We start from the raw sequence: 22,361 nt of genomic DNA, 5'->3' as shown, positions 1-22,361 counted from the left end.
GGTCTGGGTAACTGAACGCCTTTTCGCCTCAGCGTAACGACATAACCCACGCATTCCCGTCACCTGACTCGAGTAGCATGCTACATTTTTCTCGCCTGCTATATAGTTTTCTTGGAGTAGTAGGTACTATATAGCATGCTACTTCTCGCCTGCTATATAGCAGGTAGCAGGCATTTCGGATACAGCCACAGTCTATCTTAGCCTGTTGCTGCCCTCCTGTGGCCGAAAACGGTAAATGCTCTTGTGGTAGCAACATAGAACTGCAGGTTCTGGAACCACTGTCTATCTAAGCCTGTTGCTGCCCTCCTGTGGCCGAAAACGGTAAATGCTCTTGTGGTAGCAACATAGAACTGCAGGTTCTGGGACCACTGCCTCTTGTGGTAGCAACATAGAACTGCAGGTCAACAACGGGACAAAGGGAGTGACGACTACTGGACATTTGCTATTCTAGCTGCATGGCTGGCCAGCCACGCAAAAAAACTGAGGACCAATCAGCATCAAGGGGGCGTGGCCTTCCAATAATAATAATAATAATAATAATACATTGAATTTGTATTGCACTTTACATTTAAAGAAATCTCAAAGTGCTACAAATTGAAAACGTCCATTGCACGTCAGAGGTTGGTAGTTCCGCGTCAGTAATTCCGACCTCCAATCTAAATCCGTTCTATGGCATCTGCTCGGGAAAACATGTTCAACTCAATGGAAATGGACATGAAAGCTACAAAGTTGTTACAAAAGGTACAAAGTCGTTCGAAAACACAAAGCGTGGCAAGATAAAGTAAAAATTTATGAAAATGAAAATTCTGCTTACCGTTCACAACGTGTTGTGTGCCCTGCCATTGTGCTACTGACGTCAGGTGTGTTTAGCGGACCTGGTGGATGTCACCCGAGTTCCCGACTTGGAAGTCCGACTTAAGTGACCATTCTATTGCACTTTTCTGCGTCGGAGGTCGGATCTTTCCGAGTTCCGAGTACAATAGAACGTAGCAATAGTATCAATAGTATCAAACACTGCTCCAATTCACTGGGTGGTGCTGTGTGAAAATGAAGGGTCCTATTTCTGCAGTCTGCAAGCACTAACAATAGTATCCACTATTTGGCGCTGTTGCAGGCCCTATTTCTGCAGCCCTGAAACTGCAGCCTGCAAGACTGCAGCTGGACCCTTCTCTCCGTAGGAGGTGACTGAAGGTTTCCAGTTTGCCATCCTGGTCACGTGATCTCACATTCTCTCCATGCATCATCTTTTCATCAAGTATTATATTTTATTTCATAGATGAGAAATGTTTCAACTGCAGTCATAGTGTAGTAGCCTATTATTGTAAATTGTTTTGTTATTGTAGCAGCATAATGATGCTGGTGTGAACGTAGCGATTCTCTTCCCTGCGCTCGCTCGTTTCCTCCACTCCTCACCTTTTCTCCCGTCCTCCCAGTCATTTCCGGTATGAGAGAAGTGGACCAAGGGAGGAGATACGGAAATCTTCTAAGACGCGTACCCCTAGATACACAAATACCCAGCTAGCTAGATAGATAGCTAAAAATGCCCGGTGTCACGTCGCAATTGTTATGTTCGTTGTTTTTTATTGCAATATTGCGTCTTGGATTCGCGGCAGAGGTCTCCCTATGGAATGTGGAAATTAATGCAGTGAGTGTAGCCTACCAAATAGCTGTGTGCCATCCTATTAACATGGAATACACATTGGATTAACTGCTAACGTTAGTTAGGCAGACTACCTGTCATTCGATGACAATGTGTGTCATGATTTAGCAAGTAGCAGGTTAGCCGCTTTGACCGAAAGAAAGAGACCTCAACAGGGTCTGGGATAGCTACCTTACCTCACGTTACCTTACTTGCATGTTTTTCCTGTTTCGTGACCATGGTGCTGAAGCATGGAGGTTATAGTAGGTCTGAAGAGATTAATCTCAGGTGGATTCTTTAAAAAGCAATATGATCAATTTCTGCATACTGTGTGTTATTAGGACCAAGATGCTGTCTTCCGGAAGACATTGTACGCCAACACAACTATCTTCATTAAGTGTAAGTGCTGACTTATCCTAATTTATTAGGCTACTATGCAGTACGCAACCCCGCCTTTCCTTTTAAATTGATATCCCAAGCAAACAAACAATTTTGTAACCGCTCCTGTTCGTAATCTGCTCAACCTCAGTCGAGGGTGATGCGTCAGCGTGTGATGGGAACCTTGCCTTCAACATCAGCTGGTATTTACGCTCCTCCGTCTGCTACAATGAGGTCTTTAATACCCCAGTGAGTGAAGACTTCTCTCTTTTGTTCCCACACACATGCTCTGGTAAAACACAACAACAAAGTTATTTATCTGCAAAGCTATTTATCTGCACCCTAATTATCACTGTCATATACATTATTTGAGTTTGAACTAAGTAAGGATAAATTATCATACTTCCCTGTCCTACCCCATCTTTTGCTGTAGCGTAATGCTTTTCCTCCTACTAGGACAACAAGGCGATGAGCATGTTTGGTCTAGAACACATGTTGAAGAATGACTGGCGTGGTTTCTACAGTCAAGGCTACATGTTCTTTGACAACTGCTCTGCCCTCTTCCTACCCAGGGTGAGTGATTAGTACATTATGGATTGTTTTGAGGGGGGGTTACAGTCAGATTAATTTGATTCTACAAAATAAATTTTGTATGCCGTCTTTCTGCTAGGTGTACTATCCAGAATTCAGTCCATTCCAGGCCCTCATCAGCCCACTGGTCAGTGATTGTGCTGCCCAGCAATTTGGAAGCATTGAGTAGTCAGTCAGGCAGTGTTGGCTTTGGTAAATGTGCAATGAAAAATAAAAAGTTTGACAGTTTCTGCATTTCTTACCTTCATTTTATCATTGCAGGACAATTCACCCTCAAATCAGTCTGCACCTCAGAGTTGGCCAGAAAAGCCGGTATGTCCCTGACTTTTTGATTTGTCTATCTCATAGTGTGTTCAAGTCTGAAAATGTTTTCGGTATTGATTGTGTCTAATTCCCCGTGCAGGATATAGGTGCAGTGGCCAAGGCATGGGCAGACAGTCCATACATGTTTATTGTAAAGGTGCAGTCAGTGCCCGTGGTGAAACCAGACCCTAGTGGTGGGGCAGGTGACGATGAGATGGCGAATGAATCGCCACGCGTCTTCGACTTCATGAGTAAGTCGTCTTTTAACCTTGCCTGCCCAGGGAACGCCACACTGGTGTGTTACTGTTCAAATCCACACACATCCCCCTTCTAGTGCAAAGAGAATATGACTGTTGTGCTTGTGTGTCTTTGCAGTGACAGTGGAGATGAAAGGACCTCGGGAATACTCCTCTCCTGCAGACTGGCCCCTGATGATGGTACGTACAGTATATGTACAGTAGTGTTCAGTTCCACACAAGGCTTATCTAAACCTGGGTTCCATCAAGACGACATTGGTAAGGCTGACCTTGAGAGTGGGTCTCTCTCTTATCTTTCACAGTTCTTCATGGTCATGTGCATTGTCTATGTGCTGTTCGGGGCTCTCTGGCTCTTCTGGTCTGTGTGCTATTGGCGGGACCTGCTAAGGATCCAGTTCTGGATTGGCGCTGTGATCATCCTTGGAATGCTGGAGAAAGCGGTGTTCTATTCCGAGTACCAGAGCATCCGCTACAAAGGAGACTTTGGTAGGTTTATTCAGACACCTTCCCTGTAGAGCAACACCTTTTGATTTAAAACAATATCATATCATAAACAAACTCCAGCATTTCTGCTCTAATTCTTAACCTTTCTGTTTTCATTATTATCCTTCTCACAGTGCAAGGTGCTGTGATTTTCGCTGAGCTGCTCTCAGCCCTGAAGAGATCTCTGGCTCGAATCCTGGTTCTAATTGTCAGTCTAGGCTATGGCATTGTCAAGTAAGTTCAACCTTAATGATACCTGTATACAGACATGATTTAGGTCTCCCACAGACCTAAATCATTAGGTATTTTTTTATTTAATTGACTAACCATAGATCCTTATAACCTAGTTGGTATTCTCTCTTTCCCTCCCCTCCCTTACAGGCCCAGGTTGGGCACCACAGTCCACAGGCTAGCAGCAGTGGGGCTACTGTACCTGATCTTCTCCTCAGTGGAAGGTGTGCTAAGGGTCACAGGCGTGAGTATCCACACATTTAAATAGCTATCTGAAGTGTGCAATGACATCTGTTTTATACAAGATGCCTTGTCTAGTGATTGCAGTTTTAATCAATCCAATGCTCCCTTTCAGGGTTTCTATGGCACGGTTGCCCTGGTGGCTAACCTCAGTCTCTCCCTCATCGACTCCTGTGTCATGTGGTGGATATCCTTTATACAGTTTACACACACAACATACCAACTAGAAGTACAGACAGAAGTCATTTACTGTTATTTTCCGGTCTTTCTGCATTGTGTATGTCTTACTACTACCGTACGTGTTCCTTAACTGATAAACACATTTTCATCAGTCTGTCCCAGACCACTCGTCTGTTGAAGCTACGCAGAAACGTGGTCAAGCTGTCTCTGTACCAGCACTTCACCAACACCCTCATCTTCTCTGTCCTTGGTGAGTGTGGGGATATCGGAGGCTGGTTGCACAAACGGTTTGTTTATGTAAGTCTCATAATAATTAATTAATTAATTAATTAATTAATTATTAACTAATAAGTCTGGTTTACTTGTACGAGGCCTGTACAAAGAAATGCTGAGGTGCACCCAATGTGAGGCTTGAACCTACAACCCTGAGATTAAGAGTGCCACGCTCTACCAACTGAGCTAGCCAAGCAAGCACGTCTAAACTCTTGTATATTTGTATACCTATATATATATTTATTTTTTTATTTTTTTTTACTTTTGCAGCTTCTATTATATTCATCATCTGGACGACCAAAGTGTTCAAGCTGGTAGACTGCCAAACGGTGAGATAGTCTATCCTTGTGGGTCTAGATACAGAACATGGTTGTAATTGACATGTTTAATGTACCTCCTGGATATACAGTATCAGCTCACCGTTTTTACTTCACTGTCTTTAAGGGTTGGAGAGACCTGTGGGTGGACGATGCCTTCTGGCGGTTGCTGTTCTCTACCATCCTACTGGTCATCATGGTGTTGCTTCGGCCCTCTGCCAACAGTCAGAGGTCAGAGGGTAACCTAGTCAAACACACAGGCCTTCTACCTACATGTTTACACACGGCTTTGAAACCAGGTGGTTGTTTTCTGCTCCAGGTTCTCCCATTCCCCCCTCATCGATGATGATGACGGTGAGGATGAAGCAAAGGAGCCTATGCTGAACGAAGCTTTTGGTGAGACAGGAATAACTATTCAATTACAAGTTTCGCAGATATAGGGACAATTAGTGAGTCTTGTCACAATTATGATTAATTCTTGATGATTAGAGAGCATATGGTTTGATGTCTTTCAGAGGGGATGAAAATGAGAGGCTCAAAGCCTGACAACAATGGCTCCCAAAAACTGCTGAATAAAGAGGTGGGTCCTCCACATATTTCAGGACATGTACATTCTATTTAATATTAAGATTGTACAGTACTGTATACTCAACTTTCATGAAACATGTCTCACAAATAATTACTGCCCACTGCCTCCTCATCTGATTGGATTAAAATTATGTTTGGTGAGAACATGGTTTGTTGAATGATTATATACTACAAATTAAGGTTATGTTCTTTGTGTGTTTTCTGATGTTCCCAGGATGAAGACTTAAAATGGGTCGAAGAGAACATTCCCACTACTGTTGCTGATGTGTGAGTAAACAAAATTGACTTGATTGTTACTTGAGATTTTGCTTTGCTTTCAGTAATACTGCCACAGTATAAGTAACTTCTGATCAACAGGAGCTTATGACATAAGACATGACTAATATGCTAGAGTGAACTCTACTTTCACAGTTCTCTGACTGACCCTCCCACACTCTCTCTTCTCTCTGCAGAGCTCTGCCTGTTATGCTGGATGAGGAAGAGGTAAAGAGCCCTCTCCCATTCCCAGTGGCCCCATGATTACTGGTCACATTTTTGTCCATTTAAAAAAAAGTCATAAATTCTCCTGTGCAATCATTCTACAGAGACTCATTGCTTGATACATTAATCCACGTTCCTCATTCTCACATTCCAGGAAATCCTCAAGACAAAGATGGAGCGATCTAAAATGGAGTAGACGGGTGAAGCGAATCACTGGAAAGAGGGGGGCGTTCACTGAGGCGGCAATGAAGGAGTTGCAGTTAAATGAAGTGACACACATGACATCTGGTCCCCTTAAGTACACATTTTAAACTAATTTTGAACACTATTGAAGTTGTTTTTTCTGCTAAGCTCAGAGATGGAGGAATGGTGTACAGTAGGAAGTAAAGGGCTGTTAGAAGAGTGATGTGTCATCCGTCCATGAGACATCTGCTGTCCTGCTCTTGGCCCATTGAATCACAGACTGACACCTACCACGTGGCACTCACCTCTCTGTCCTGACAACTGGTTATTTTTCTGTTTGTTTTTATTTGCCAATTGTGACACATGGGGATTTTAAATTCCTTCTCTTCTTATTTTGCCACCTCAAAATAAAATGGGCCTGAGCCTCCTGTCTTTGTGAATTCTTTACTGATATGGTCAGTGTAGGCTCATTTAATTTATTCTATATTTGGTTTTGTATTGTTAATAAATGGCGTAGAGGGGAATATATTGTTTTGTTGCAAAAAAAAGGGAGAATACAGGTATCTGTATAATCTGCACTGTAATTTGTAATGTATGGCTTTATTGCTCTTGTTCTGAAATTAAACATTTATATTGAAAACCATTTTGTCTATATTGTTGTTGAATAATGTATGATTATATTAAATATATAGTATATGAAATATAACTATGATTGATTGTACATAATGCAATCCATGCATGCCTTGAGCTCGTGAATGTATCCCTTTGTTCTAATTCGTCACTCGTGAGAGTACTGACTTCAGTCACGTGCCTGTCAAACCTACTCGTCACCCACCATCAACAACACTGAGGAAGAAGCTACTAGCCACCGCCACCTCACTGCTCAGTAAGCAAATAACATCGGACGACCAGAGATAACCTTTAGGCCTTACTGGTGTCAACAAATCAATTCTGTCTGGGGATCGCCAAGCATGGGATGAGAAAGAACCCGCTATTGATGGTTAGCTTGTCGGCTGTCTTAGTTGAAGCTAACGTTAGCAAGCTAGTTAGGTGAATTGGTATTGTACTAGCTAGCTAAGCTAGCTGGCTTCTGAGGCTGTCAGATGTAAGATAACATTTGGGGAACTATTTAACAGTCGTTTCGATACATTATTTACGATTCCTTCCTGTCACCTGTGTAGAATAGTAATGGTCAGCGATGGCGAATTGACATTAGGCGTGCCTTGCGTCTTGTAGCAGAAGAAAAGGCACTGTGTCATTCAGCTGTTAAATCAGCAGTCAGCTCAATTCCAAAATGCATGACGCCTACGAGCCTGTCCCTATTCTGGAGAAACTGCCTCTACAGATCGACTGCCTTGCGGCCTGGGGTAAGTTACAATGACCAAACATTTCTTTCTCATTGACACACCTGTGAGGGCCCCAAGTGGTGGTTCAAAATGAAAACAAGCCTGGTGCCTGGCTAGAATTGGAAGTGACTGCTGTAAACAAGTAGGTAGTGACTATTGTTACGGCGGCCGGAAGTAACGTTTTATATTTACCATAAATACATAAATAAATAATATATTTGGGTTATTGTTAGGTTTTGGGTTAAGGTTAGAGAGGGTTATCGTTGGTTAGGTTTTAAAAGCAGAATTCCCTAAAACAAGATTCAGTGCCCTAAGAATAGCAGGGTTGTCTATTCTTACGGCCGCCGAGATTGTGAGGTGATAGATAGAGCGCCGGAAGAATAGCCAGCAAGTCTATTCTTAACACCGCTGTAAGAATAGACTGTGTTAAACAAGCACCAGCCCCACCTGGCAGGCCTTGTCTGGGTGAGACTTTCCTACCAGACTAAACTTCTCTAATCTTCTTGCTAGATTTCATGTATTATGGCATAGGCTAAATGATTCCTTGGGCTATGTTGGTGACCATCAGCTCTTTCTGTGCACAGAGGACTGGCTTCTAGTGGGAACTAAACCGGGCCATCTTCTCCTCTACAGAATAAAAAAGGATGCAGGTGAATATGGTCTAATTTGTTGTAAATAATGGCTTATGTGTATTTGTACCATCAACCTCTTCCCCACCCCAGTTAATATATGTAACCATGAGTAGGTACATGCATACATACATACATACATACATACATACATACATACATACATACATACATACATACATACATACAGTGAGTAGGTACTTCATTTGTCTTAGAGGGGGAATTGTTTAGTGGTACAGGTCAGTCTATTGAGTAGTAAAAACTGTAAAAAGAAAAAGATGTCATGTCTCATTTTTATTAATTATATTCTCATTCTGATGAGCATATCACTTAAATATTTCTATTCTGTTCACCAATAGGCACTAATAGGTTTGAGGTGACGCTTGAGAAATCCAACAAGAACTTCTCCAAGAAGATCCAGCAGGTACAGTATGCAGGTTTATGATGTTGTTTGACAATGCGTGATATCATGTTGATGATTTTGATGTGCAGTGTGTATGCTAGATTATATATTCACCCTATTCATGACACTCTGCTGTTCTCCTCCCAACCTCCTCACCCTTCAGCTCTTTGTGGTGTCACAGTACAAGATTCTTGTCAGTCTCCTAGGTAGAGTATATTTTCCTTGTCAAACAAAATTATTGTTATATTATTATTTGTGTTCTTAACATTCCTCTGTTCACCCCCAGAGAACAACATCCATGTCCATGACCTCCTGACCTTCCAGCAGATCACTGTGGTGTCCAAGGCTAAAGGGGCCACTTTGTTCGCCTGTGACCTGCAGGTGAGCAGTAGTACTGGACCCCTGGTGTAGCTGTGACAATGATCATGTTTCCAGTTTCCTCAATTGGTGTTTATATTTGTCCTTCCCGTTTTCAGCAATCGAGCTCAGGGGAGGCCAAGCTGAGAATGTGTGTCGCTGTGAAAAAGAAGCTTCAGCTGTACTATTGGAAGGACAGAGAGTTCCATGAGTTACAGGTGAGATAAGGGGGGGGAGGGGGGGGGGGATCTACGACGCTTCTTAAGGTATACCTTGGCGAAGGGACAGTTTTTCCTACGAGTATTTCCCAGACTATCCCTTAGTGGGTGTCTGAAGATACATCGTAAGGTACATTGTAAGGTACATCGTAAGGTACATCGTTAGTGGAGCTGTCCCTTGTTAATGACGTTTTCAAGCGTTCTCATAATCATTTTGATTTTACCCCAATCTAATATTAACAAAAAGGAAGCTATGCCTACTAAAGCTCATCTGCTAATCTTTTTAAGAGTCAAGGCGAGACCTCATGATAGTTCCAATTCATACATTATAGTCTACAAAATATAAAATAAAGAGCATTTATTGGGACATATAAGCCTAGTCTGGGACTTCTTGAAAGCCCAGGGAAAAAAATTATGATGATGATGATGATAGCTAAATGAGTGACTGATTTTGTTCACTTGGTTTTCAGAAAAGTTGGCATGTAGCCTACCTCCTCAGGATGACTTACCATCCATTATGTTATGTTCAATTCATGGGTAGCGCATCCTGTCAGGTAGGAAATGTTGATAGGCTGCGCTACTCATGAATTAAACACAATATTGTTTTAATGCAGCCATGATGGATAGGCCTACATGAAGCACGAGTTGGCAGTGACACACTAAATAGAGTGTCTACCCTACTATGGGTCTAGAAGGCCTCATTGGATTAATCAATTCGCCTAATATCTGTTGGTATCCTATATAGTGGTGGGATAGCCTACAGACAGCCAGAAAAGCCATATGCCATCAAATTGCTCCTTTACATAAGAAAATGTTGCCCCTTTACATAAGAAAGTGTTGAATTTATATTGTGGATAGTCCCTATATTTTATTTGGCTCAATACAATTTTAAAAGACAACATCCCGTGATTTGTTATGTAGGCTACGCGCTGGTAGAGTAGATAGATGTGCGCTATATTACAAGTCTCTTTTCTAAAAGTATAATTTTGCTCTAATCGGGCTAAAACTATAACACTATGAATGGAGTGCATCGCTAAGGGACAGCTTACGATGGGTTCAGACCTCCCTTAAGAAAGTATCCCTTGGCTAAGGTATACCATGGCTAAGGAGGCTCTGGGAAACAGCGTGTCAGCTCAAGGGAGAGCTTACGATGCATCTTCAGAAGGTACATCGTAAGGTCGAGGGGGACCTTACGACGTATCTTACGATGAACGTAGCGCTACGATGCCTCTGGGAAAAGCGGCCTAGATCAGTTTATAGCTATGGCGGTTTACACATACTAGGAATTTGCTTAGGTCGATGGTGCATACACTGATGGAGAGAACATCAAATTCCTGTTTTTAACATTCCTCTTTTCACCCCCAGAGAACAACATCCATGTCCACAACCTCATGACCTGTTATCTGAGGACATAAGAATGATAGCAAACCAAAGCTCAAGAGGAATATTGTTCAGCCAATGTCCTGAATGTGTCTCACTTTGTCTTACAGGGAGACTTTGCCGCTCCTGATATTCCAAAGTCCATGGCCTGGTGTGAGAACTCTATCTGCGTAGGCTTCAAGAGAGATTACTACCTGATACGGGTAAATAGGACACTGATTCATACTCATCCCAAGGCGACAGCACATGGGAGCTGCCTCTGTGGTATTATAGCCTTATTTGACTCCCAGCATAGGAGTAGTTCCGGCTAGAATTTTATATTCCTTGACTCAACCAGTATCTCATGTTTATTTGTAGACGTGATTGATCCAAGTAGGTCATTTTGAGGAGGTCAGAGAAAGTATCTTATGACCCTCTGTATTCTGGGTTTTGTCTCTTAGATGGATGGCCGAGGCTCCATCAAGGAGCTCTTCCCCACTGGAAAGCAGTTGGAGGCCCTGGTTGCCCCGCTTGCTGATGGGAAGGTGGCGGTGGGCCAGGATGACCTCACAGTGGTGCTGAATGAAGAAGGCATCTGCACCCAGAAGTGCGCCCTCAACTGGACAGACATCCCCATAGCAATGGGTAAAAAAAACAAAACAGGGAAATGTTATTTCCCATGACACAATTTGAAGTCACTGAAAATGAGAACCTGAGGATTTGAAGGTTCCTACTCAGTCATTAATCTGTAACACTTGTAACTCCTCATAGTGGTATTGTGATGTAGTGTAATATTTTGTATGAAAGCAACTTGAGGAAGATACATGTGGAACTGCCCTTTCATCTCATGACAAAGACAAGAGACATGGCCAGTTTTTAAATTACCTTTATAACCTTTAAAACTTTATTAATTTATATTCAAATTATGCCATTTTGTTTTTGAAAAGCTTCCCCTTGTATCACATTGGAATGCAGAAATAGCTATATGAAAGGGGAAATGAAGCATTGAAGTCAAGGTTTCAAACAGTTTGCAATTTCCTCGTTTTCATAAAACCATTGGTTGGTAGGAGTCAGAGCAGGATGGGAACTGGCCAGCCCCAAACCGTCATGTCTCATCCACACACATCCTAGTGCAATTCTGGCTAACAATTAGTCAGGTACATTTTTTAAAACCAAAATATACAGATATTTTTGTTTACAAGGATAATAGTGAACAGGCAGTTGTGTCTTATTTTATTTCTTAAATACTGATAGTCCAAAACACGACCCCCTAAAGTTAGGCCTATCTTGCTTCATGAAAAGTGACTTTTTTTGTTGCTAGTGAGCAAACTTGTCACTGATGTCAATAAACATAATATCAAATGTTAGCCGCTTATAATTCATATACAGGTGCAGCTCGAAAAATTTGAATATCGTACAAAAGTTCAATATTTTGTCACTTATTTCAGAAAATGAAAATCATATTATATAGATTCATTACACATAGTGAAATATTTCAAGCCTTTATTTCTTGTAATTTTGCGATGTATGGCTTACATCTAATGAAAATACAAAATTCAGTGACTCAGTAAATTAGAATATTACTTAAGATCAACAAAAAAGGATATTTTAAACAGAAATGTCAGCCCTTTGAAAAGTATGTTCATTTCTATGCACTCAATACTTGGTTGGGGCTCCTTTTGCATGAATTACTGCATCAATGTGGCGTGGCATGGAGGTGATCAGCCTGTGGTACTGCTGGGGTGTAATGGAGCCCAGGTTGCTTTGATAGCGGCCTTCAGGTCATCTGCATTGTTGGGTCTGGTGTCTCTCATCTATCTCTTGACAATACCCCGTAGACTCTCTATGGGATTCAGGTCAGGCATGTTTGCTGGACAATCAAGCCCAGTAATACCATGGTCATTGAACCAGCTTTTGGTACTTTTGACAGTGTAGGCAAGTGCCAAGTCCTGCTAGAAAATGAAATCAGCATCTCCATAAAGCTTGTCAGCAGAAGGAAGCATGAAGTGCTCTAAAATTTCCTGGTAGATGGCTGCGTTGACTGTGGACTTCAGAAAACACAGTGGACCAACAGCAGATGACATGGCACTCCGAATCATCACTGACTGGAAACTTCACACTGGACTTCAAGCAACGTGGATTCTGTGCCTCTCCTCCAGATTCTGGGAAAATGCTCAGTGGACTTTGGACCACTGAGCAACAGTCCAGTTCTTTTTCTCCTGAGCCCAGCTAAGACGCTTCTGATGTTGTCTCTGGTTCAGGAGTGGCTTGACACAAGGAATGTGACATTTGTAGCCCATGCGTGGTGGCTCTTGATGCACTGACTCCAGCTACAGTCCACTCCTTGTGAAGCTCCCCCAAATTCTTGAATGGATTTTACTTCACAATCTTCTCAAGGCTGTGGTTATCCCTGTTGCTTGTGCACCTTTTCCTACCACACTTTTTCCTTCCACTCAACTTTCTATTAATATGCTTGGATACAGCACTCTGTGAACAACCAGCTTCTTTAGCAATGACCTTTTGTGGCTTACCCTCCTTTTGGAGGGTGTCAATGACTGTCTTCTGGACATCTGCCAAGTCAGCAGTCTTCCCCATGATTGTGTAGCCTTCTGAACGAGACTGAGACCATTTAAAGGCTCAGGAAATCTTTGTAGGTGTTTTGTGTTAATCAGCTAATTTGAGTGTGACACCATGAGTTTCCACTCTTGAACATTTTCACAATAATAATCTAATTTTCCGAGACACTGAATTTTGGGGTTTTCATTAGCTGTAAGCCATAATCATCAAAATTACAACAAATAAAGGCTTGAAAATATTTCACTCTATGAATCTATATAATATGAGTTTCACTTTCTGAAATTAGTCACGAAAAATATTGAACTTTTTCACAATATTTTAATTTTTTGAGCTGCACCTGTAATATTTAATGAAAAATCTCTATAGAATTGCAAATCTCTGCCCGACCTTTAGGGGGGAGTATAGTCCATCTGGTATGTGCCCCATTCAAGCTCTCATCCCAGTCTTGTCTGGTTGGCTGGCTCCAGCTGGATTTACTGCCCTTCTTACCTAAAGAGCTCCACTCTGTCTGTCTCTACAGGACGTTTCTCCAGAGAGGGAGCCTGTTTAGCATGAACTTGACAGTTGGACTTACTCACGCAAATGCCTAATTTGGGGTGTTACTTCTGGGGCAAATTGGTTGACACAGTGTTTCATTAACTAACAGTGTATGTGTGTGTCTCTCTGTCTCTGGGTTTCCCTGATTCCCAGAACACCAGCCCCCCTACATCATCGCTGTCCTGCCCCGCTATGTGGAGATCCGCACCTTAGAGCCGCGGCTGCTGGTCCAGAACGTGGAGCTGCAGAGACCCCGCTTCATCACCTCAGCTGGGTGAGGGAATGATGTCATTCCTCCACAGACCAGACACACCTCCCTTTTTAGTTCCGCTGTTTTATATGGAAAAGCAGTCACTCACCAACTGAACAGCCTGACGCTTCCTCCTGTCTGAGGTTTTGTTCATAGAGAAGATGTATTTTTGGACACAGTGTTGTAATTAAAACAAACTCTTCCTTCTTATGTTTCTCCCTCCTCTCGCACATCTACCACAGGCCCAATATTGTGTACGTTGCCAGCAACCATTTTGTGTGGCGTCTGGTGCCTGTGTCTATAGCCAGCCAGATCCGGCAGCTCCTGCAGGACAAGCAGTTTGAACTGGCTCTGCAGCTGGCGGTGAGGAACAAAGTCATTAGCATCTGGAAGGGATTTACAGTTACTTTAGACTTTAGATACTTGACAATTGAATTGATGTTCAGCTCCGATAACTTTTTATCTTGATTAAAATCAATGCATTTGGGTAGAGAATACCCACCGCATCACAGTCTCTGCTCAGTCTAGCCTCCCACAGGCTTTTTTTTTTTCGGTATGAAAAATCCGGTGTTCATTGTGGTGAACAGCCAAAAGGCTCAATTCTATTCACTGGGAGCAAAAAGATGGAATTGTTGTTACGGTATAACCCTCTCTGTCTTTATCTCCCCCAGAAGATGAAGGATGACTCAGACGGAGATAAGAGGCAGCAGATCCACCACATTCAGAACCTATACGCCTTCAACCTCTTCTGCCAGAAGAGATTTGATGACTCTATGCAGGGGTTCTCTAAGCTCGGCACAGGTGAGGTTTCACCCTTTCTGTATGAGAAAAGAACTTGATTGTAAATAATGACTTGGAACGTTGATTATAATTGCCCTAGTAAAACCTGATTGTAATGGCCCTCACTCCCCTCACAGATCCGACCCATGTGATTGGGCTGTACCCCGACCTGCTCCCTTCGGACTACCGCAAGCAACTGCACTACCCCAACCCTCTGCCAACACTGTCGGGAGCAGAGCTGGAGAAGGCCCATCTAGCACTTATTGACTACCTTACTCAGGTGTGTGACTACCTTACTCAGGTGTGTATGCGTGTGCTTGCGTGCGTGCGTGCGTGTGCGTGCGTGTGTGTGTGTGTGTGGTATTATGCATCAGTCCTGTCATAAGGTCATAGTGAATGCGTGAATGCATTTATCGAATACCTCTAGATGGTTAAGCTAAACTCCAGTGTGTTTCATGCAGAAACGCAGCCACCTGGTGAAGCAGCTGAACGACTCTGACCCCTCTACAACCTCGCCTCTCATGGAGGGAACTCCCACTATAAAAAGCCGCAAGAAGCTGCTGCAGATCATCGACACCACCCTGCTGAAGTGCTACTTGCATGTGAGGCCCTCCGCCCCGCCCCCGTCGCCCTTTCTCTGTGACTGGTCGTAGGGAGTATTATCTGATGTATGGTAGAATCCCTCCATGCGTACGATGATAATTTGTATTTTCTCCCGGGCCCGAATAAAGACCAACGTGGCCCTGGTGTCCCCCTTGCTGCGTCTGGAGAACAACCACTGTCACATAGAGGAGAGCGAGTACGTGCTGAAGAAAGCTCACAAGTACAGCGAGCTGATCATCCTGTATGAGAAGAAAGGCCTGCATCAGAAAGGTGTGCTGTCCTGAACCGCTCTCCCTGATACTAAAGTGTTGTTGTCTGTGTGGTGTCTGATGGACAATGTGAGCGCTTGGGGAGTATCTGTTGTGAGCATGCAGGGCCAGAAGGAAACAGCTCTGGTGGTTCCCTTTGTTTGTCACATACCATGTTGTCACTCCCCCAGATCATTGCTGTCTGTTATATTGATAGCAGTGCTAATTTGTGTTGGATTCAAGGCTGCTTTAGCATGTGTGTTTGATCAGCCCTGCCACAAGCTGTTCTAGTGATGTAATGCTGCTGAGGTCTCTCTCTCTCTCCCTCTTCCTTTCTCTCTGAGCTCTCTCCCTCTCTCTTTCTCTCAGACCTCTCTCTCCCTCTCTCTCTCCCTCTTCCTTTCTCTCTGAGCTCTCTCTCCCTCTCTCTTTCTCTCTCTCTCAGCTCGCTGTTCTTTTTTCTCTACCTACTCAAACCAGCTGTTCTAGTTTGGCGAGTTTCTTCTAGCTTGTTGCCAAGTAACTTTCATGTAAAAATGCCAATTGTAATACAATCCCAAGTATGATATTTCTGTTTTCTCCCACTCCCTACTCCCCCCAGCCCTCCAAGTGCTGCTGGACCAGTCCACTAAGGCCAACTCCCCTTTGAAGGGCCATGAGCGAACTGTCCAGTACCTCCAAAGACTGGGTAAGCTTCCAACACCTGCCACATTGGTCTGGGCGAAACAGGCATCACACCGACAGACTGTGGAATCTACTCTCATTCTCAGGTTATACGAGTAGTTCCCACTAAGCAGTCTTTGAAACGGCACAGCGTGTGTTGGTAACTGTTGTATAAACGCAATCAGGAGTCCGATATCAGGGGATGGCGTCTGCTGAGCATTGGGCCTAGCAAATTCCCCTACCCGGTATTGGGTGTCTGGCATTACTGCTTAACTACCCCCCCCCCCCCCCCCCACCCCCCTCCTGCTCCCTAACCCTGGCTGAGTGCTGAAACTCTCGCCTGATCTCTCCTCAGGGATGGAGAACCTGGGGATCATCTTTGAGTTCTCCCCCTGGGTGCTGAAGACCTGCCCTGAAGATGGCCTGAAGGTGAGAGGCTGTCTGGGGAGGCCGGGGGGAGGGGTACCGCTAAGAGCTTTCAGAATGGTCACCGGTGTAAATCGGATCGGACACCAGATCGTTAAGCGTGTAGATGTGGATGGGCCACATAATTATAATGTATATGACTGTTAAGACTGTGGGCAGACTGCTAACGCTCCGTTGTTCAACGGCGCGTTTCCCTCGCGTCAGATCTTCACCGAGGACCTGGTGGAGGTGGAGACTCTGCCCAGAGACAAGGTGCTGAACTTCCTGAAGGAGGGCTTCAAGGAGCTGGCCATCCCCTACCTGGAGCACATCGTCCACGAGTGGGAGGAGACCGGGCCAGAGTTCCACAACGTGCTGATCCAGCTGTACCTGGAGAGGGTGCAGGGCCTCATGAAGCAGTACCTCAACTCACTGTCCGAGGGTACGGATGCCGGTGATCGAGTCAGTGGCTGTGGTATCGCTGACGCTGGGCTCACATACTGCAGAGAGAGCCCCCTAGATCTACCTCGTCTTTTTCCCTGTCCGGTATTGGTGAATGTCTGCCCACCGTTTCCACTCGCTTCTTCTGTCGTCTCGCAGGGGTGTCTGCCGTGGCTGCTGGGAAGGAGGAAGGAGACCTAGGAGAATTCAGGAACAAGCTGCTGTGTTTCCTGGAAATTTCAAAGAGTTACGAGCCGGGAAGACTCATCAGTGACTTCCCCTTCGATGGTGAGGACTAGACCTGTGCGTCCGCCGTGTGCTTTGTGTCGCTTGAATGGACGCTCCATCGCATTGCCCTCCGCGATGTCCCACGTTTTATATATAAACCCCCCCTGACCGCTCTTTCGCCGTCTGGTCCGCAGGTCTTCTGGAGGAGCGGGCCTTGCTGCTAGGCAGGATGGGTAAACACGAGCAGGCGCTCTTCATCTACGTGCACATCCTGAAGGACACCCGCATGGCAGAGGAGTGAGTAACGGCGTGGCTATGCTCCTCCCACACCGTCCCTCCCCCACCGGCTCGTGCCTCCGCCGATTGGACCGACAACGTCTCATCCGTGAACTGTTGAAAGACGGCGATACTTCTGATCATGATTAATGACGGATATTTGTGTCCTCTGTCCCCGCCTCCTCTCAGGTACTGTCACCGGCACTATGACGAAATGACAGACAGGAACAAAGACGTGAGTACAGGACTTCCTGTCTGACTGACCTGTAGCGATGGACATCACCACCCCCCCCCCCCCCCCCAAAAAAAAACCTTAACCCTGTGTGTTGATCCTACAGGTGTACTTGTCTCTGCTGCGCATGTACTTGTCCCCGCCCGACGTGCACTGTCTCGGGCCGATCAATATGGAGCTGTCGGAGCCACAGGCCAACCTCCAGGCCGCGCTGCAGGTGCTGGAGCTGCACCACAGCAAGCTCAACACCACCAAGGTGAAGTTGAGGGGGTGACCCTTACAGACCGGTTGTTTGCTCCACACTGTAACTATGTGCAGACCTGCGTGGTTAAAACATTCAGAGGCGGATGTTAGGTTTGCTTCTTATCTTGTCATGCAGTGATGGCCCATACTGTACCTACATTACAGTACCATACTGTACTACTGTAAAACATCCCACTACTTTAAATGTTTTGAGCTACATCGGAGGTATTTCTATGATATCAGAGTCTAAGAGTTGCTGTTTTACTTGTGGAATGTGGAAAGTGTGTAGTGTTTGCGATTTAGATTTGATATCCTATCGTTGTTTTGGAGTGGTACCAGTGAACTGCATCAAAACCTCCAAGGTCTTCAAACCGAGTGTGAGTCTATCAGAGAGTTCCTGTGGTCCGTGTTGGCCGTTTATGAGAGGCTTTTGTGTGCGTCCTGCAGAGAGGAGCCCTCCTCTCTCCTGTACCCTGCTCTGGTCTGAACCCCCTCGTTGACTTTTATGTGGCTCTGCTTTTATTTCTCCTGGCTCTGCTCCTGGAGTCTGGCTTGCCAAGAGCACATTAAGTGAGAGAGCGAGAGAGAGAGAGAGAGAGCAAGAGAGAGAGAGAGAGAGAGCGAGAGAGAGAGCGAGAACGAGAACCCACAACTTGGGATGCTGTTGTCAGGAGAAACTCTGTGCCCAATGTGTGCCGTTCAGTCAGCAGAGACGCAGTCATCCCCTCATCCCTCTCATCCGCCCCACTGGGGTAATTAATGCGGTTTAACTTCCCAGGCGAACCTGGGGATGACGTTTTAAAGTGTTGTCCTGGTTGTACAAGCAGCTGAAACAACTACATCATCGTGCTCTCTGGGAGAGGTGCATACTGCATCTGGAGGACTGTATAGTCTCCTCCCCCCTCCCCCCCGATCCTGCTCCTCCCCCTACCCTCCCTCTGAGACCCTCTGTCCCTCCAGAGGAAGGACGGGATCAGGTTCCCTCTCTGTGTAACCCAGCCGATAAAACAAAAACCCCGGAGCCTCCTTTCGTGGTCTAGGGGAATGACAACATTAGTGAGTGACAATAAACGCCCACATTGGGGACTTGCAGATGGGAAGGTCAAGTCTCTGAAAGGCCATCTCTTCTCTCTCCCCTAGGCGATTAACCTGCTCCCCGCAAACACTCAGATCCGCGAGATCCGCGTCTTCCTAGAGAGCGTCCTGGAGGAGAAGGCCCAGAGGAAGCGCTTTGACCAGGTGCTGAAGAGCTTGTTGCAGGCAGAGTTCCTCCGGGTGAGTCCCTGAATCTACCTGCATGTCTGTCTGGCTGCTTATGCTGGTAAATAAAAGTATTCACAGCGGGAGTTACTCTAGTTCTAACTCTGTGACTACTGGCACTGGCATGACTGAAAGCTTCACTGATGGTGACTGGTATGCACAGTCGGTTCACTTATTCTAGACAAATGTACTTACTGTAAGTCGTTTTGGACAAAAGTGTCTGCTAAATGAGTAAAATGTAAATATAAAACGTTAATAATAAGAAAGGCTGAATGAAGTCTTAGCCCATCTCTGTGTGCAGGTCCAGGAGGAACGCATATTCCACCAGCAGGTGAAATGTATCATCACTGAGGAGAAAACCTGCCGCGTGTGCAAAAAGAAGATAGGCAACAGGTAATACTGTAGACGCATCGTAATAGACGCATCGTTAGTCATTCCATTGCAGTAGTATGAGGAAATCCTCGTTGGCCCTCATTTACAAAACGAAACTGACAAAAAACTAGGTAGGTCACCTAGTTTACGCAAGTCTGAGAATCAGCATGAGACTTCTGACTGGCATCTAAGCATATATGCAGCCACATGTTCATCACTTAAAAATATGTTGCCTATGGCAAAATATTCTAGTATTTTGTAAAGGCCTTGACTATGTATCATATATACCGTATAACGTAATAGGTACAGTATTTCCAAATTGAGGCTAGACTATAGGGCGTGGTATTTAAACGATTGTTTTCAGCCGCCAAATTTATCGACACCCCATCATTCGTACGCTGTGATTGGCGAGATAAGAAAGGTGTCATGAATCACACGTGAGCCCTGTCATACCATCATTTCTGCGTTCGGGTCTGCGCTTGTTTCTACGTTCGATTGATAAATGAGGGCCATCGCCTCTGACCTCATACCTTCCTGTGTCTGTTGCCTAGCGCCTTCGCCCGGTATCCCAACGGTGTGGTGGTGCATTACTTCTGCTGCAAGGACAGAGGAGTCTGCCCCACCGAGCAGTAATGCCCCTCTGCCCCATGCAAGGCTTTCTGGGTTTTTACTAAGAAATCTGTGTAAAATGATCTAATAAATGGTGCCCCCCGTGGACTCCCTGTTCGAGCATCTTGGAAGGGAGTTGGAGAATGTTGAAAAGGGCACCTGTGGCAGCTGAGCTGTCGAAGAGAGGATTCCTCCATCCGTTTGGCCATTCCTCTCTCTGTGCATGAGGGAGCAGCTGGAATGTCTGTGCTGTATTTCTAGAGGAGTGAGTCGTGCTGAAGAGAGACTGACATTTAAGCATGTTTCACAATAATACTACAGAAGACTCACTTGCCTTTGAAGAAAATGGAGACTATAGACGGAACAAGAGGAATGGGAATAATGTTTTTTTGGTCTTCATTCACAGATTCATGCAGTCTGTGAGAGAGTTGTTCAAGTCTGCACTGTCGGCTTTCTCTCTTCCCACCTCTCACGCTGTCCCATCCCACTTACCCCTGTCTAACCCTCAGATTCTGCTCACCATGCTATAGACTCTATACAGTATCTCAACTTAAATGCCTTGTGTGACTTCTAAGATTGTACTTAAAAGCAGCCATTTGCTTCCCATTGCTTATGTTGTCTGTTACTGTTTCTAAGGAAAGCTTTGTACTCAGACATTTAGATTTAACTGAAGAGAGTTCTTGCATGGACCTTGTGGAAAGACAAGGCATGTATTGTTTTGGAGTGCTTGTTTCTGGTTTGTGTCTCAGTCTCAAAATACATTAATAAGGTTTTTTTCTCATCTGGTTAATATTATTTTTCTTTATTTTTCTTCTTTCACCTCAAAGTCAAGTATACACATGGCCTATTTGAGTATTGGTGGATCACAAAGTATGGCACTTTAAAATTCGATTTGTTATTTCACTATTCATTCTGAATTCATGCATTAGTGTGGATAACGACTAAGGTAAGATGTACAGTACCATGTGCATGTGGTCCAATAAGAATGGAAGATGATGGATGGATGATGGAACATTGTAATCAAATACCTGTATCAACCGTCCACCTGCTGTTGAGGGTTGGCACACTCTCTGTCTAGACTGTTGCACCATTTTTAGTACAGTTATTGGTACCATTGTGTATATAAGGCGTGAAAGAATATTGATGAAAGGTTTCTTGTTGAAGATATTTTACTCTAAAGAGCAAACCCAACAGATACGGTATGTACTCTGTATTGCTTCAATCAATAAATAAACCAAATTAATAAATCCTCTCATGATTTTAGTGTCTGTACTTGGATCAAAAGCATCAAAAGCAAAGTGTAGAGCATTCCTGACCTCACCTACTCTTTTCATGGCAATCTCATTTATCCAGTTATCTTCACCTCCATTAGGGGTGCCCATTACACCACGGCCGGGACACCAGAGAATACTTACTGTGTTACTCGTCTTGCTAAGGGACTTTAACACTAAGCTGAGTCAGCCTGAGTAACAGAAACACAACAACTTCTCAGCAACAGACTTAGTCAGGGCTTCTCCCTCTCAAGCCAGACAGACAATTTTCTATGACTCCACATCCTGGAAGAGAGACAGGATTGAAAGAGAGGACATGGCCAGATGCACTGTACTGTACAGAGGTGGTTTTCAAGATTCAATCATTATTATTAACCATGTATATGGCTCACTCATACTAGGAATTTCTAATAGTTATTTAAGACCTGGGTCAACAGAATGTTTTATTTCTTGTATGGTCATACAGTATATCCCAGTGAATATGTGGTATGCTGTATCGAAAAAGTGGTGCACTGCTTGGAGAGAGTGAGCACATTGATAGATTTAGAATGTACCAAATTATTTTGGTCTTTTTCTGGTGTACACTGTAAGATGTGTTGCATGGCATTTACTTAAAGGTGGGGAAACCTGTTGCCTTAGTAAAATTAAAGGAAGTTATTTTGTGAGAAGAATGCTAGCAGGAACATAGATAACTAAGTTCAGTAAACTTATTTAAAAATGTTCAAGACCAGAAAGTAGAACAAACTCCGTCTGTTTCTAAGTTAACGGGGCATCATATTTTACAGGGTAGTATTCTGCTTGGATGCTGTCATTTCAATGCAGTGGCAGGAATGGAAAAGATGGATACAAGCAGAAGGATATGATGCAAACAGGAGGTAACAGGCTTCTCACTGCAGTGGGTGGGCTGTAAC

General features: G+C 44.3%; 2 protein-coding genes across 3 annotated transcripts; both read left to right on the top strand.

The window, feature by feature from the left end:
* The first annotated feature begins 1,454 nt into the window (after positions 1–1,454).
* On the top strand, positions 1,455–6,715 carry LOC311309384 (transmembrane protein 87A-like). The gene is made up of 20 exons (XM_084438652.1): positions 1,455–1,645; positions 1,981–2,038; positions 2,169–2,266; positions 2,474–2,590; positions 2,688–2,735; positions 2,870–2,920; positions 3,012–3,162; positions 3,287–3,348; positions 3,471–3,654; positions 3,786–3,885; positions 4,033–4,126; positions 4,238–4,311; positions 4,446–4,552; positions 4,846–4,904; positions 5,020–5,123; positions 5,212–5,288; positions 5,408–5,472; positions 5,695–5,747; positions 5,933–5,963; positions 6,115–6,715. The coding sequence occupies exons 1-20, from the start codon at positions 1,541–1,543 to the stop codon at positions 6,154–6,156; spliced, it is 1,680 nt and encodes a 559-aa protein (XP_084294778.1). The 5' UTR covers positions 1,455–1,540; the 3' UTR covers positions 6,157–6,715.
* A 309-nt stretch (positions 6,716–7,024) lies between these two features.
* Positions 7,025–21,319, top strand: vps39 (VPS39 subunit of HOPS complex). 2 transcript variants are annotated; one of them, XM_084438637.1, is made up of 25 exons: positions 7,124–7,143; positions 7,325–7,510; positions 8,074–8,139; positions 8,478–8,542; positions 8,685–8,727; positions 8,808–8,902; positions 8,998–9,096; positions 10,587–10,679; positions 10,917–11,100; positions 13,723–13,843; positions 14,062–14,182; positions 14,494–14,620; positions 14,737–14,879; positions 15,061–15,201; positions 15,331–15,472; positions 16,052–16,138; positions 16,469–16,542; positions 16,744–16,960; positions 17,119–17,247; positions 17,382–17,484; positions 17,653–17,698; positions 17,802–17,951; positions 19,079–19,213; positions 19,500–19,591; positions 20,122–21,319. In XM_084438637.1, the coding sequence occupies exons 2-25, from the start codon at positions 7,438–7,440 to the stop codon at positions 20,201–20,203; spliced, it is 2,628 nt and encodes an 875-aa protein (XP_084294763.1). In that variant the 5' UTR covers positions 7,124–7,143; positions 7,325–7,437; the 3' UTR covers positions 20,204–21,319. The 2 variants fall into 2 exon arrangements, with proteins under 2 accessions (XP_084294762.1, XP_084294763.1); XM_084438636.1 differs by having other exon boundaries at positions 7,025–7,510.
* Positions 21,320–22,361: the final 1,042 nt, after the last annotated feature.

Source organism: Borostomias antarcticus, assembly GCF_949987555.1.
Source record: "Borostomias antarcticus genome assembly, chromosome: 5".
Classification (NCBI taxonomy): domain Eukaryota; kingdom Metazoa; phylum Chordata; class Actinopteri; order Stomiiformes; family Stomiidae; genus Borostomias; species Borostomias antarcticus.
The sequence above is the reverse complement of the archived record's forward strand: the minus strand, read 5'-3'. Positions and strand labels throughout refer to the sequence as shown.